Source organism: Calypte anna, chromosome 3 (genome assembly GCF_003957555.1).
Source record: "Calypte anna isolate BGI_N300 chromosome 3, bCalAnn1_v1.p, whole genome shotgun sequence".
Classification (NCBI taxonomy): domain Eukaryota; kingdom Metazoa; phylum Chordata; class Aves; order Apodiformes; family Trochilidae; genus Calypte; species Calypte anna.
The window spans coordinates 108,743,204-108,755,280 of NC_044246.1; the positions used below are offsets into that span (position 1 = coordinate 108,743,204).

At 44.3% G+C, this 12,077-nt stretch overlaps 1 protein-coding gene across 2 annotated transcripts in view; it reads left to right on the plus strand.

The window, feature by feature from the left end:
• Positions 1-4,577: 4,577 nt before the first annotated feature.
• Positions 4,578-12,077, plus strand: part of PTCHD4 (patched domain containing 4) — an 81,159-nt gene continuing 73,659 nt past the window's right edge. Inside the window, exon 1 of one of the 2 annotated variants that reach the window (XM_030448196.1) lies at positions 4,578-5,157. In XM_030448196.1, coding sequence (XP_030304056.1) covers positions 4,732-5,157 — 426 coding nt within the window. In that variant the 5' untranslated portion in view covers positions 4,578-4,731. Of the gene's footprint in view, positions 5,332-12,077 lie in introns of both variants that reach the window. The other variant, XM_030448195.1, reaches the window with a different exon arrangement.

Below are 12,077 nucleotides of genomic sequence, written 5' to 3' on the forward strand. Positions count from 1 at the left end.
TTTAAGATCTCCAAAGTCTATGGGTGAGAGTTTCTGGTCCTCAGGGCCTGATGTCCTCCCCAAGGGGCATGAGGCACCTCAGTCTTTCACACCCTCCATTTCTCCAGGTGCCAGAGTTTTCTCAACTATTTTCAAAACGACCACATAGCACAAAAACATAAAACAGAAAACATAGCACAAAAAAGCAAAACAGAAAATTTAATCACGGTAACCACAGTTTTTGATGCTGAAGGGTTCACCCCAAGTCTTACATCTTTCATCTTGTGCCCTCATCCCCCAGTTCTGTTCATAGACCCACTGGCTCCTGTGTGGTGCTGGTCTTGTAGGGAAGTTGATACCTTAATTGAGAACTGCTAAGAAGCGATTTTCTTTTAAAATCCACATTTCTAAAACTAAAGTCACTGCCACATTAGAATTTTTCTTTCCCATTTTCAGGTAGTAAGACATGAACTGCCAGTCAGTCTGAAATCTGTTTTATATACTCTCATATACACAGCCTCTGTGGGTATTCTAAATTATTCTTCTGTTTTTTTCACTACTATATCTCTTTTTGAACTATCTGTTTTTTACTATAGCTACACAGCTATTAAAACAGAACTTAAAATCACTATGTCAAGAGTACAGTTTGTAGGTTTTCTTGACTGTGAATCAACATATGGCAATCTGCCTCTCTGGCATCCAACTCTACCTTCTTCAATACCCAATTAGTGCACCTATGCCAACCCCTTGAGCCCACTAATAATTTTTTTTTAAACCATGGGCAAGTTTACTCTGCCTCGGTGACCTCCCAAGCAGAGCAGAGTTCCCCAGTTCAGCCACAGCAGAGTTGCACAGAGGGAAGTTTCCTTCCCAGCTTAAGGAAATCTCCCCAAGTAAATTTGTATTGCTTCTACTTTCTGCTGTGTAGTGTCTCTTCTAAAATCTTGTCTGCCCCACTCTGTGCTGTAATCTGTTGGGTTATTTTTTACAGTTATTTTTTCCCAAAGTTGACCCCTTTCTGGGAGTTGGCATCTCCAGCTATTTTCCCCATCACAGCTGCATTTTTTCCAAGCTGAATCTTGTTTCAAATATTTCTGAGTGTTTTGAATCTCCGTGTGGTTTGTTATTTCTCTGGGCTCCAGTCTCTGTGAACCATTATTCAGTTCCCCCAGCTAACAAACCTGATACGTAGGTTATTCACCTTTAAAGAGGATTCATTGGATGACACTAGGGAAGAGATAAATATCAGCAACATTGTTCTCAGAAAAGATGCTGATGTTCTACTTGTTTCTAAAATGTACTTCAACCTGGCTTTTTAGACCCTCCATGGATTCTGCCATTTGAGCTGACCAACATAATGCACTTTATCATCCATGGAATCTGTGGGGAACTGATGCCAGATCACTCTTGGTTACTGTGTACTCCAAGGGAGAGGCAGGACCAGCTGCCTTTTGGTAATGTTGCATTTTTCTGCTCAGTGTGTGCTCAGTCACACTGTTCATTGCACATATTTCTTTGCCCTCTCTTTTCATGGTCTGTGCTTCAGCAGTGCCCTGGATGAATGCTCCACTGCAGCATCCTGGCAGACAGAAGTTGTCCAAGACTGGGAGAAGCTGCAAAAAAAAAACACCAAAAAAACAAAACAAACAAACAAACAAAAAAACCCCAACCACAACCCAAAAAACCCCCACATTTAACATATCTTAACATATCTTATTTAGGCATCAAAGAGACTTGCTCCAGACTGGGCCCCTCACTACAAGAAAGACAATGAGCTATTGGAGCAAGTTCAGAGAAAGGCAACCAAGCTGGTGAAGGGTCTGGAGAAAAAGTCCTTTGAAGAGAGGCTGAGGGAATTGGGAATGAATAGCTGGGAGATGAGGAGACCTTATTGCTCTCTGCAGATATGAAAGGAGGTTGTAGGGAGGTGGGTTCTGGCCTTGTCTCTCAAGTGAACAATGATAAGACCAGAAGAAATGGCTTGAAGTTGTACCAGGGGAGGTTTGAACTAAATATTAGGAAGAATTTCTTTACTGAGAGAGGACTCAGGCCCTGGACCAGGCTGCCCAGGGAGGTGTCAGAGTCACCATCCCTGGAAGTATTTAAAAACCATGTAGATGTGGCACTTCAGGACAAGCTCCAGTGAACATGGTGATATAGATATTTTTATTTGATTTGACTGTGAATGGGGGGTTGATGATGGTTGGATTCAGTGATCTTACAGGTCTTTTCCAACCATGGCAATTCTGTGATCCTGTGGTTCTGTGAGTGCTTGTGCTGTGCTCCTGAACTTTTGCTATGATCAGTAGGAAGTCCTGAGCAACAATGAGGTTTTTAAAGGGATTACTGGGCAAGGCCACAGCAACCAAAAGAAGTCATTACAGCTCTGTCACTGCCAGACCAGGTCCCAGCACCATATAAGCCACAGAAGAAATGAGCACCAAGGACACAGAAGCTTCAGGTAAAGCTTCTGCAGCTTGTGCAGAATCCCCCAGTGATAAGGTATCTCTGCCAATGTAGCACCCATAGTTTAGATAAGGTGACAAACTGCCAAACTCTGGCTGCGTGTGTGAAAATGAGGAATTAGGCTCTCACTTCCCACTCAAGGTCTTGTTGTGTGTGTGAGTACAAAAGCTCAATAAAGCTTTTGCATTTAGACTTTATTCACTGGGAGCATTCAACCATCAGTATAAGTGCATCATAAAGTAGACAAAGAGCTATAATTGGTACCAGTGGAGCTTAGTGTTTCCTGAGGTTGTTGAAGCAGATTTTCGTCATGGTCAATACTTTAAGATGAGCAAATAGGAGGCTGATAGGGTCTTTTCTACAGAATTTCCCACTCCCAACCTCTCCTTCCTGTTGCCTGTAAGAACTCCCACATTTGCAAGTCCCTCCAGCTCATCATTATCTAGGTCACTAAATAAAAACAGCCTCAATTTGGAAGGTGTGATGTGCTCGCAGCACCCATTCAAATGCCCAAAAATTAAGCCTGTTTTACCAAGGTAGTTGTGAATCTACTGATTTCAGTCTGGTAAGTTTCCAACCCAATGCTCCAAGAGTCTCTGTTGCATCCTTTGGAAGAATTCCATATTTCCACACTTCTGCAGGACCTCAGGCACCCAACCTGAACCACTGCCTCTGCAACCTAACCCAGGCCCCCCAAGCCCTCAAACATGGGCTCCTTCTTTGAATCTCTGCTTGATACACACAGTGTGTGAGGGGCTGTGAGCATGAAAGGGATTGCTGAATATTCTGGTTTTCTCCAATGTTAATAACTGCATCAAATTGAGCAGAGCCCACTGTTTGCCTAGACCTGACAGCCTGGAGCTTCTCTTATTTCCACTCTCACTCTTCTTGTTTCAGAAAGGGTTTATTATGAAAGAACCTCGTTCTCTCAAGCTTTGCACAACATCCTCGGCCCCATCCCAAAATAAATCAATTTCTGCTTGATCCAACTAGCTATAATACAGCAGGAACTTGGTGAAGGGGCAGACAGTGAGCAGAGATCTCCATCCTTCAGGGTTGTTTTTTTTAATGACATATCTGCAATTTAGACTTAGGAGTTAAGTATAAAGCTCCTGCAAAGCAAAACTGCCTTTTCTCCTGCCTTGCCTGCAAGGGGTTGGTCAGGTCTGCCAAGGCTGGATCTGCTGTCCCAAGCAGTCCTGGCTGAAGCTCCAGGAGGAGCAGAGCTTGCTGCTGGGGAGAGTTGGTGGGCAGGTCTCCTGCTGCAAATGAATGCATTTCCCTGCTGCTCTCCTTTTGGTCCGGAGAGCTGCAGAATTTTTCTCCTCTTATGTAATGGTCTGCTGGTATCTTTGCTCAGAAAACCTCTTTTTTTTATTTTTTTTTTTTTTTTCTCCATCTGGAGGGTGTCAGGACCCTCATTGTCTCTCTTGGGTCACTGCTCAGGGAGCTGCTGGCAGCAGAGGGGATGGGGGTAGAGGTGCTGCAGGACAGCAGGAGGGAGCATCCAACTCCCCCTTGTTCCCCTTACCCCAAACCCGGAGTCCCTGTCCCCCTCGTCGGAGCACGGATCAGCTTCCTTTGGGCCACCTCGGGCTGTAAATGAGGGAAAAGGAAGAGGTGACAATTCGGAGCTGGGAGTTTGCCCAGTGGGAGTTTGACGCTGGGGTCGGGGTACGGTAAAATGCAGCATCATCCTCCCTCCCGGGGCAAATTCCCGTGTGTGCGTGTGTGGATGGGGAGAAAAGCAAGAGGAAGGGGATGAAGGGGGGTGTGCTGGGGACCGCTGCCGGCGGTCACCGCCCCGACCCGCAGGAGCGGAGCCCTCCGCGGGGCTGTGCGGAGCAGCGGCGGGATCGGAGCGGGTACTGCAGAGCCGGCAGCAGCCGGTGCAACGCCTGAGCCCGGCCGGAGAAAGGGGGGCACCGGGGCGGGGAGGAGAGGACGGAGGGGGGGGGGGTGTGCGATGCCATCTGGGGGGGAGGAGAGAGGGAAAGAAAAAAAAAAAAAAGAGAGAGAGAAATAGAAAAAAAAAAAAAAAAGGCAAGGACCCCCCCACTCCTACCACCACCTCCTCTCCCTCCTCCCTGCTCTGCCCGGTCCCTTCCACCCCCGGCACACACACACACACACACACACACACACACACCCGCGCACACACACTCCCCATTGATCAATATTTGGCTGTCTTGCTGCAACTTGCTGCAGTCTTTTAAAGGAGTAGTAGAGAGAGAGGGAGAGAGAAAGGGAAACTGACAGGAAGGGGTAAGGAGCTACACATGTCACATGTGCTTTCTAAGACGGCCAGGAGCATCTGCAGGCTGGATCTGGTGGAGGATGCTGCGGCAGGTGATACACAGAGGGCTCCAGTCGTTTTTCTACAAGCTGGGCTTATTCGTGAGCAGGCATCCGGTGTTTTTCCTCACTGTGCCCGCAGTCCTGACCATCATCTTCGGCTTCAGCCTGCTCAACCGATTCCAGCCTGACACTGACCTGGAGAGCCTGGTAGCCCCCAGCCACAGCCTGGCCAAGATCGAGAGGAGCTTAGCCAGCAGCCTTTTCTCCCTCGATCAATCCAAAAGCCAGCTGTATTCGGACTTGCACACCCCGGGGAGGTATGGCAGGGTGATTCTCCTCTCCAAACCCGGAGGCAATATTTTGCATCAGGCTGATGTGATCCTGCAGATCCACCGAGCTGTGCTGGAAATGAAGGTGAACTACAAAGGCTATAATTATACTTTTTCCCATCTGTGTGTGTTGAGAAATCAGGATAAGAAATGCGTGCTGGATGATATTATTTCAGTGCTAGAGGATCTGAGGCAGGCTGCCCTCTCCAATAAGACAACAGCCAGGGTGCAAGTGAGCTATCCCAACACTAAATTAAAGGTATGCTCTTACTGCATGCTTTTGCCAATTAAAGAGGCAGCACTTCATTTCTTGTCCTAAACAGCAAAGAGAAATATATCTATCTCTCTGTATCTAAATGTGTGTGATCTGGGTTTTCCTCGGGGAGCATCTGAAACTGGTGCCTTGCTATTGTTCTGGATGAGAAGGGGTGCTGGGAGGGGGGGAATCTGTATGGGAATGAAGCAGGAGAAGCAGGGAGTGGAGAACAAGCTTGGGACCAGGAGACCTTGTGGTGCCTTGAGGGGTTAAAACAGGGGGGGAAAGGGACAAGAGGTTGGTGGGGACTTGGGATTTCACTGTCAGCTTTTCCAGTCTCACTGAGGTGGAGGGATAATTGCTCTTTAATACGGCCAGAAAAGTCTTTCCTGAAATGCACAGTGAGCTTCTGTATCTCCCTGCCTCTTTGAGTGCCGAAGGAGCAGCAGGAGGTTTGGGCCAGAAGGGATTTCAGGTGTTCTGCCTTCTTTTTCTTTCTCTGCATGCAAAGAAGGGGGAGGGAGGTGGAATTTTTCTCTCGGTGTGAAAATAATTAACTCTGCCACTGATGAATGGGCTGGAGTTTTGGGATGGATTCTATCAGCTAGAGGTTTCCAGCAAAGGCAAAACAAGGTAAAAGGTGAAAGAAGTTTCAGTTTCTCCAATTAATAGAATAAACAATTTAGCACAAATTATCTTGGGAATATTTCCTTGGCACATAATCACCCAAATGTGTTCCCTATCATCTGGAGCAATAGAGTTCACCAGGACTAACCTGCTATGAGCAGATAAGTTTGCAGGTGGCTGCTGAAAGAAGTTTCTGAGAATTACAGTAAATCTGTATTGCATTACATCAGAGCCAGAGGTTATTCAATAGAGTGTAACAAACAAGTGTAGTTACTCATGGCTCAGGTCATAGGGAAAAGGATATGGTACTTCTTGCAAACCAGAGAGGCTTCTTGGGGTTACCTGTCCACCTTTTTTCAAAGAGAACCTCTTTGAGGGATGAGAGAGGAAGTACTCTTGCAAGTACTGGCCAGATCTTGAAGTTATCAATTGCTTCTTACTGTTCATTTTCCAGGGGAAAAAAAAAATTAAAAAAAAAGAATAAATAAAACTGTTCCTGTCCCCAAAACTGCACCAGTGACATAGATTATTTGGTCTTTTTGGTTCAGTAAAAGGGCCAAATGGGACAACTGGTATTTGGTCCCATTGTTTTAAATGTAATTGTTTTGTGCAGACTTGTGGCTGTTTGAGTTGAGTGTGTGGAAATAAAAAAGTGTCCTTACTGGAAAGTCCTGAGTGCAAGGAGTGCTCAGGAGAATGAATTATTCTGGATCAAATGTCCCTGAAAAAAAAAACAAACCCTGTCTTTTAGTTTACTAAGAGTTTGCTGTTGCTATTGTAGAATTAAAGTGTTTTCTTTCCATTTTAATTATTTTCAAAGTCAAGATTAATCTGCTTCACTGGAGAACACTGATAATCTAGACTAACATAATTATACACCATTTTTATGCAGAAATACTCAATCCAGATTAATTTTCTTGTGTAGAGAAACTTTAACTGAGCTTGATAAAAGTAGGATGGAGTCACATGCAATGTGTGGTTTTTCACTAGGACAGTGCCTACAGCTCCACATGCAAAAAAAACAAACCAAAGGAAATAATAATCTGGTCTGGATTAGAGATTTATTGGAATAATTGATTGCTAGATAATTCATTGGAATAATTGATTGCTAGATAATTCAAACAGAGAAAGGTTTTCCCAAATCATAGATGTTTGACTTTGAGAAGTGCCAAATACCAGCCCAGGACCTCCAATCCCCCAAGCAGTTGTTGTGTACCAGCTTCTGGATAAGGGAATAAATGTCCTAAGTACCTACATTTAAAGTTGGATAGAGCAGGCAACTTTCTACTCACTTCTCAGTGAAAGGAAGTGAAGCCATCAAAATCTGATGAGATTTAAGAGAAAAGTGATCAATCACCACCCATTTCTGTGAAGAGGGAGAGAGCTCCTGGTGGTATAGAGAAAGAGGAACACACTTTACCTTTTTTCTGATATAGTATAATATATATAATATAATTATATAATATAATATATAGTAAGGGCTCTGTTGTGGGACTGTGGTCAGCTTTGAACCCTGACTGGGCTTCAGCTATGGTGTGTCCTCAGACACCCACCACCTCTGGCCTCTTTGGCTCCAGCTGCTGGGAATAAATTACTGCTGTGTATAAACTAATTCATCAGGTGAGCCCCACTCTGGCATCTCTGTTGTCTCATTTACCAAGCTACAGGGTTAGGAAGTTGTGGGCAAACATATCTTGCTCTCCTTCATGCCATGGCACAAACACTGATTTAGTTTAGGCTCCTGGGCTGTTTCCTGACCTCACTCTCCCTGCATCTCTGAGCAAAGACTGCAGAAACCCAGGCATTTGTTGCTTGTTTTGGGGTGTCTGTATATGTTTAACCAGAAATACCCCAGATGCTGCACTCTCTGGGTTCTATAATTTTCTGGGTGTCCAGCAAAGGGAACAATCCCTCTGTGGCTGTAGCTATGAGGATTTTTATTTCTTTTTACTTGAGTCACAACAGGAAGGAGTGGATGTGGCTTGGACCTCGTGAGAATGCAAACAAAGGAGTCAAATCTGGCTGCCCTGATTCAGTGTGGACCAGGGTCCATCATTCTCACCAGTCCATGTCCTTGGGAGCTTTCACAGATAAACTTTCCTGCAGTAGAATGACCCACCAGGATCTTCTAGGTTCCCTCACTTTCTCAAAGGGTACTTTCCTGGTTAAAACTGGTAGATTCTGCTCTCTTTTGTTCTTTTAATGATGGAGTCAGAATTGGAACTGAATAGAATTCTAAATACAATACAGTGGGTTTACAAACCATGAAGGTGTTCCTGATGCATCTAGTCTGCAGCTGACATGAGTCAAGTGTCACCCTGTCCCTGGTTTGGGACTCATGATGACAAAACTGAGCTGCTCCAGCTCCTGCTCTCCCGCTCCATCTGGGAGCTGCAAAAACATCTTGTAGTTTTTTCTCTTCTCAAATCCTGTGAGCAGCCCTCACTCTGTACCTCTTCTTTTCTCCTGCTGGAGCCCAGGCTGGTTCAATTCTCTCAGGAGAGGCTGACTGAAGAGCTGATATGGGGGAATTCTTGTCCTATCTTTCAAGGAGCCCTATGAGCAAGTTTCAGCAAACTGCTCTGATTGTGAAACAGCTGCTACTAGGCTGCAAAATCTAATGAAACCACTTGGCTTCTCCCAAGAAAATCTGGCTGTGAAGGGTAATGATTGTTTAATGTTACTTGCTGTAGTGTTGGAGAGGATTCTAACCTTGAACACATCTGCCTTCAGTGTCCCTAAGTCTCCACCCGCCAGAGAAGGAGCAGAGAGAAGGCACTTACATCCCAAGTGCAGACTGCAGAGTGGTTTCAAATGCCTGGCATAGGTTTAAAACCCACTGTGGCAATACAGGAGTCATTTTGGGCTACTTGACTCTTCTGAAAGGCCAGGTGAATGAGGCTGTATGAAAATGCCCCTTCCCCAGGCTTTGGGGACACTCTTTATCCCTTTCATAGTTATTGCTACACCACGCTGCAGTCTGCAGCCCAGCCAGAGGAATGACTTGCCCAAGGTCATACAGACAGACTGTGGCAGAGCAGGAAAATAAAGCTGGATGTATGAAGTCTTGATGAAGTCTTTTGAGATACATCCTAGAGCAAGTTTGTCTATGCTTTCCCCAGTCCAGGGGAAAAAATGTTCCTGTGTTTGGTATCGGATTGTGTCCTAATGGCATAGGCTGGGGCGAGTCCACACTGAGCACTGACTCTCAGACAATAACCTGTTAAAAATCAAATTTTAACAAATCCCAGCTTTTTTTTTTTTTGGTCAATTTGCATGTCCAGGACATTCTGGAAAATAGGAAAAAAGTCCATTCCTGGTTGGTGTATGTACTTTATTCTGGGCATAAGAGTGTGTGTTTCCTTGGATATGTTGTGCCCTTGCCACCAGGGTGAGTGTAGGGGCTAAACATTTTATTTATTGGTATAGACAGAATTATTTATTACATGGCGATTACTTCTTGTATTCTGTCAGTTATAGAGAAGGAGACTGGTTTATTGTCCTGAATTGCCAATAACCCCAGCAAATTTACTGTCTTTATCAGGAAAAAAAAAATCACTACAGAGAATGAGAATGAGAATGATTTCTGTATACAGTCCTTGCCTGAAGAAAAAGAAATAAAAATAATAATAATAAAAAAAAGAAAAAATAAAAGCAAAAAGCATTTTTTTCAGGTATTCCACCTTTACTGTTTTGGGTTTAGTTTTGTTTTTTTTTCCATTTGTCTGAGAAAACATAATAACTTTGAACTTATCTCTCCAGGATCAGAATGAATGTAACAACTTCTGGCTAAAAGGAGCTTTTGTAAGCAGATTGGTTTTTGTAATGCTGCCTTCAGTTAATTAAGTATCAGTCATTTATGAACAGTAGCATAAACAGCAGCCAGTGAAACAGACATCTCTATTACCACATTTGTGATAAGCACATCAGCTGGATATTGAATCCTTTGTTGCTGAGGCAGAAAAGTTACTTGAATTCACTTAGCATCTTGAAACCTGAAATTGCAGACTTGCTGCTGACCAGATTCTCTCTCTCTTTCTCACACCAATATTTGTACTTCTAAATTTTCTCTGTTTGCATCTGTGGACCCTTTCCCAGTGCCCTAAGATTAACCCTTCATTACATGACCCTGAGGCACCAACCACAGAGAGGATGTAAAACCAGAGCCCACCTACAGCAGAGAAGGCATCTGCATATCAATAATATCCACAGATATTTTATTCTTTCAGTAAAATTGGTTCAAGTACAAAATTGCTGTGACTCCAAGGACCAGCTGCTTCCTCAGAGGCTCTGTACCCATGTGTGACACCACCTGCCCCAATCCTGTGGCTCAGGATCCTGTGAAGTGCTCTGGGGCTGGCAAAAGTTCCTAAATCAAAGGAAAATAATAAAACATGAGCAGGGAGAGGATCAGAAGAGGCAGGCTGGAGGCTGCAGATAGTTTTCAGTCTCTCAGATCAAGACAGGATTGGTCAGGCTGAGGTCAAGATAGCTGCTGAGGATCATGAAAGCAAGCTGATAATGTCTGAAGGCAAATAGCCTCTTCTGGATCACAAGCTGGGAAAACATATTTAGAAAAGAAAAAAAAAAAAAACCAAAATAAAATCAACACAAACCACAACTCTCTTATTCTTCCAGGTGTGTTCTCATAGTGTCAGGAAGGACTGGGAAGGGGTCCTCATCCATCTTGGCCCCGGGGGGGCTGTCAGGGGGGGTGTTTGCAGCAGGTTTGCTGTGAACTTACTGGGGGATGTCCCTGCAGCTACCAGTTCTTGAGGGCATGTTCAGACAGCAAGAGATGAAGCAGTTCCTTGCATTTTTTAGGAAAATTCTCCTCTCCTTCTGCTTACTACATTAAGAACAGGTTTTTTTCTCAGCTCTTCTAGAGCAGGTGTTAAACCTCCTGCCTAAAAGGGTCCAGACTTGAAGCCCTGACTGCACCAGGGACATGACAAGAGGTTGACCCCTAATAGGACAGGCTGTCCCAACATAAACAGCAGAAAGAGAGCAGAAACCTGCCAAGGTGGGATTTAGGGTATTCTTTTTGCATCATTCCTCAGTTATGAAGCTAACTTTCTTAACCAGCATCCGGGGTAAATTTGACCTTCACTCTTTTCAGGTTTGTTGAGTGTGGGGCTCATTCCTTCCCAACAAACTGTTGGGAACTGAGAGCTGTGACCATGTCAGAGTCTGCATTCTTTGCAGAATGACCTCCTGGGTGACCTTGGTCAGCTGCTTCATGCCTTTCCCTCCCAGCTATTCCACTCTTCAGTTTTGTCAGCACTTGCTGGGAGACATGGCCTTTTATGCAGTGCCAGGCCTTCTGGAGACCCTGCCGTGCTGTGAATAATAATAAAGAAGCAATTGGAAGGTTGTTTGGGTAGACAGAAGAGGAAGATGCAATTGCAAATCCCTTCAGTCAGTAACGACTGCTCCTCACTGTGGACCTGAGGTGGATGGCAACCACTTGCTAAAGGCAGAAAGTCCAGTAGCACTTTGCCCTCTTCCTTCAATAGCTACTTCTCTGTGGACAGAAAAACAAAATTACATTTTGTTTACTAAATATTTATTTAACTCTTGGCCATGTTTCTGTGCTGACCTAACATCTCATCTCAGCCATCCCTGCACCTTTCCAAAATGTCTTTCAAGAGTCTTATACTGGCTGCTGTTGGAGGGCTCTGAACTGAATTAAAAATGGATGGGTATTCTTGTTATCTGTAACAAGATTTAAAACAAAATCTGATGTCTCTCTGCTGGCAAGGTGAGAGAATACAATCGATGAGCCCGAGTAAAGATGTGCCATCTTCCCAGCCAGAGAAAGATGCTGTAACAGAGGGGAGATACTTAAAACAGCACTAACTGATCACAAGTATGTGCTGTGGTAGAAGTGGAAGGAACTTTGTAAGGATAAAAGAAGTTCTTAAATTATTTAATGCCCTTTATGTGGATGTGAGCATGCTTACTACATGCTTATCTTTCTTGGTTGCTAAAAAACGATGTAGGTGAGGTTGATCCAGACATTTTGAAAATGCTAAATTAAGAACAAAACCTGTATTAAACATAAGAGCCCTATGCAGATCTCTACACAGTTATTACTACAAACGTTCTGACAAAAAAACCCA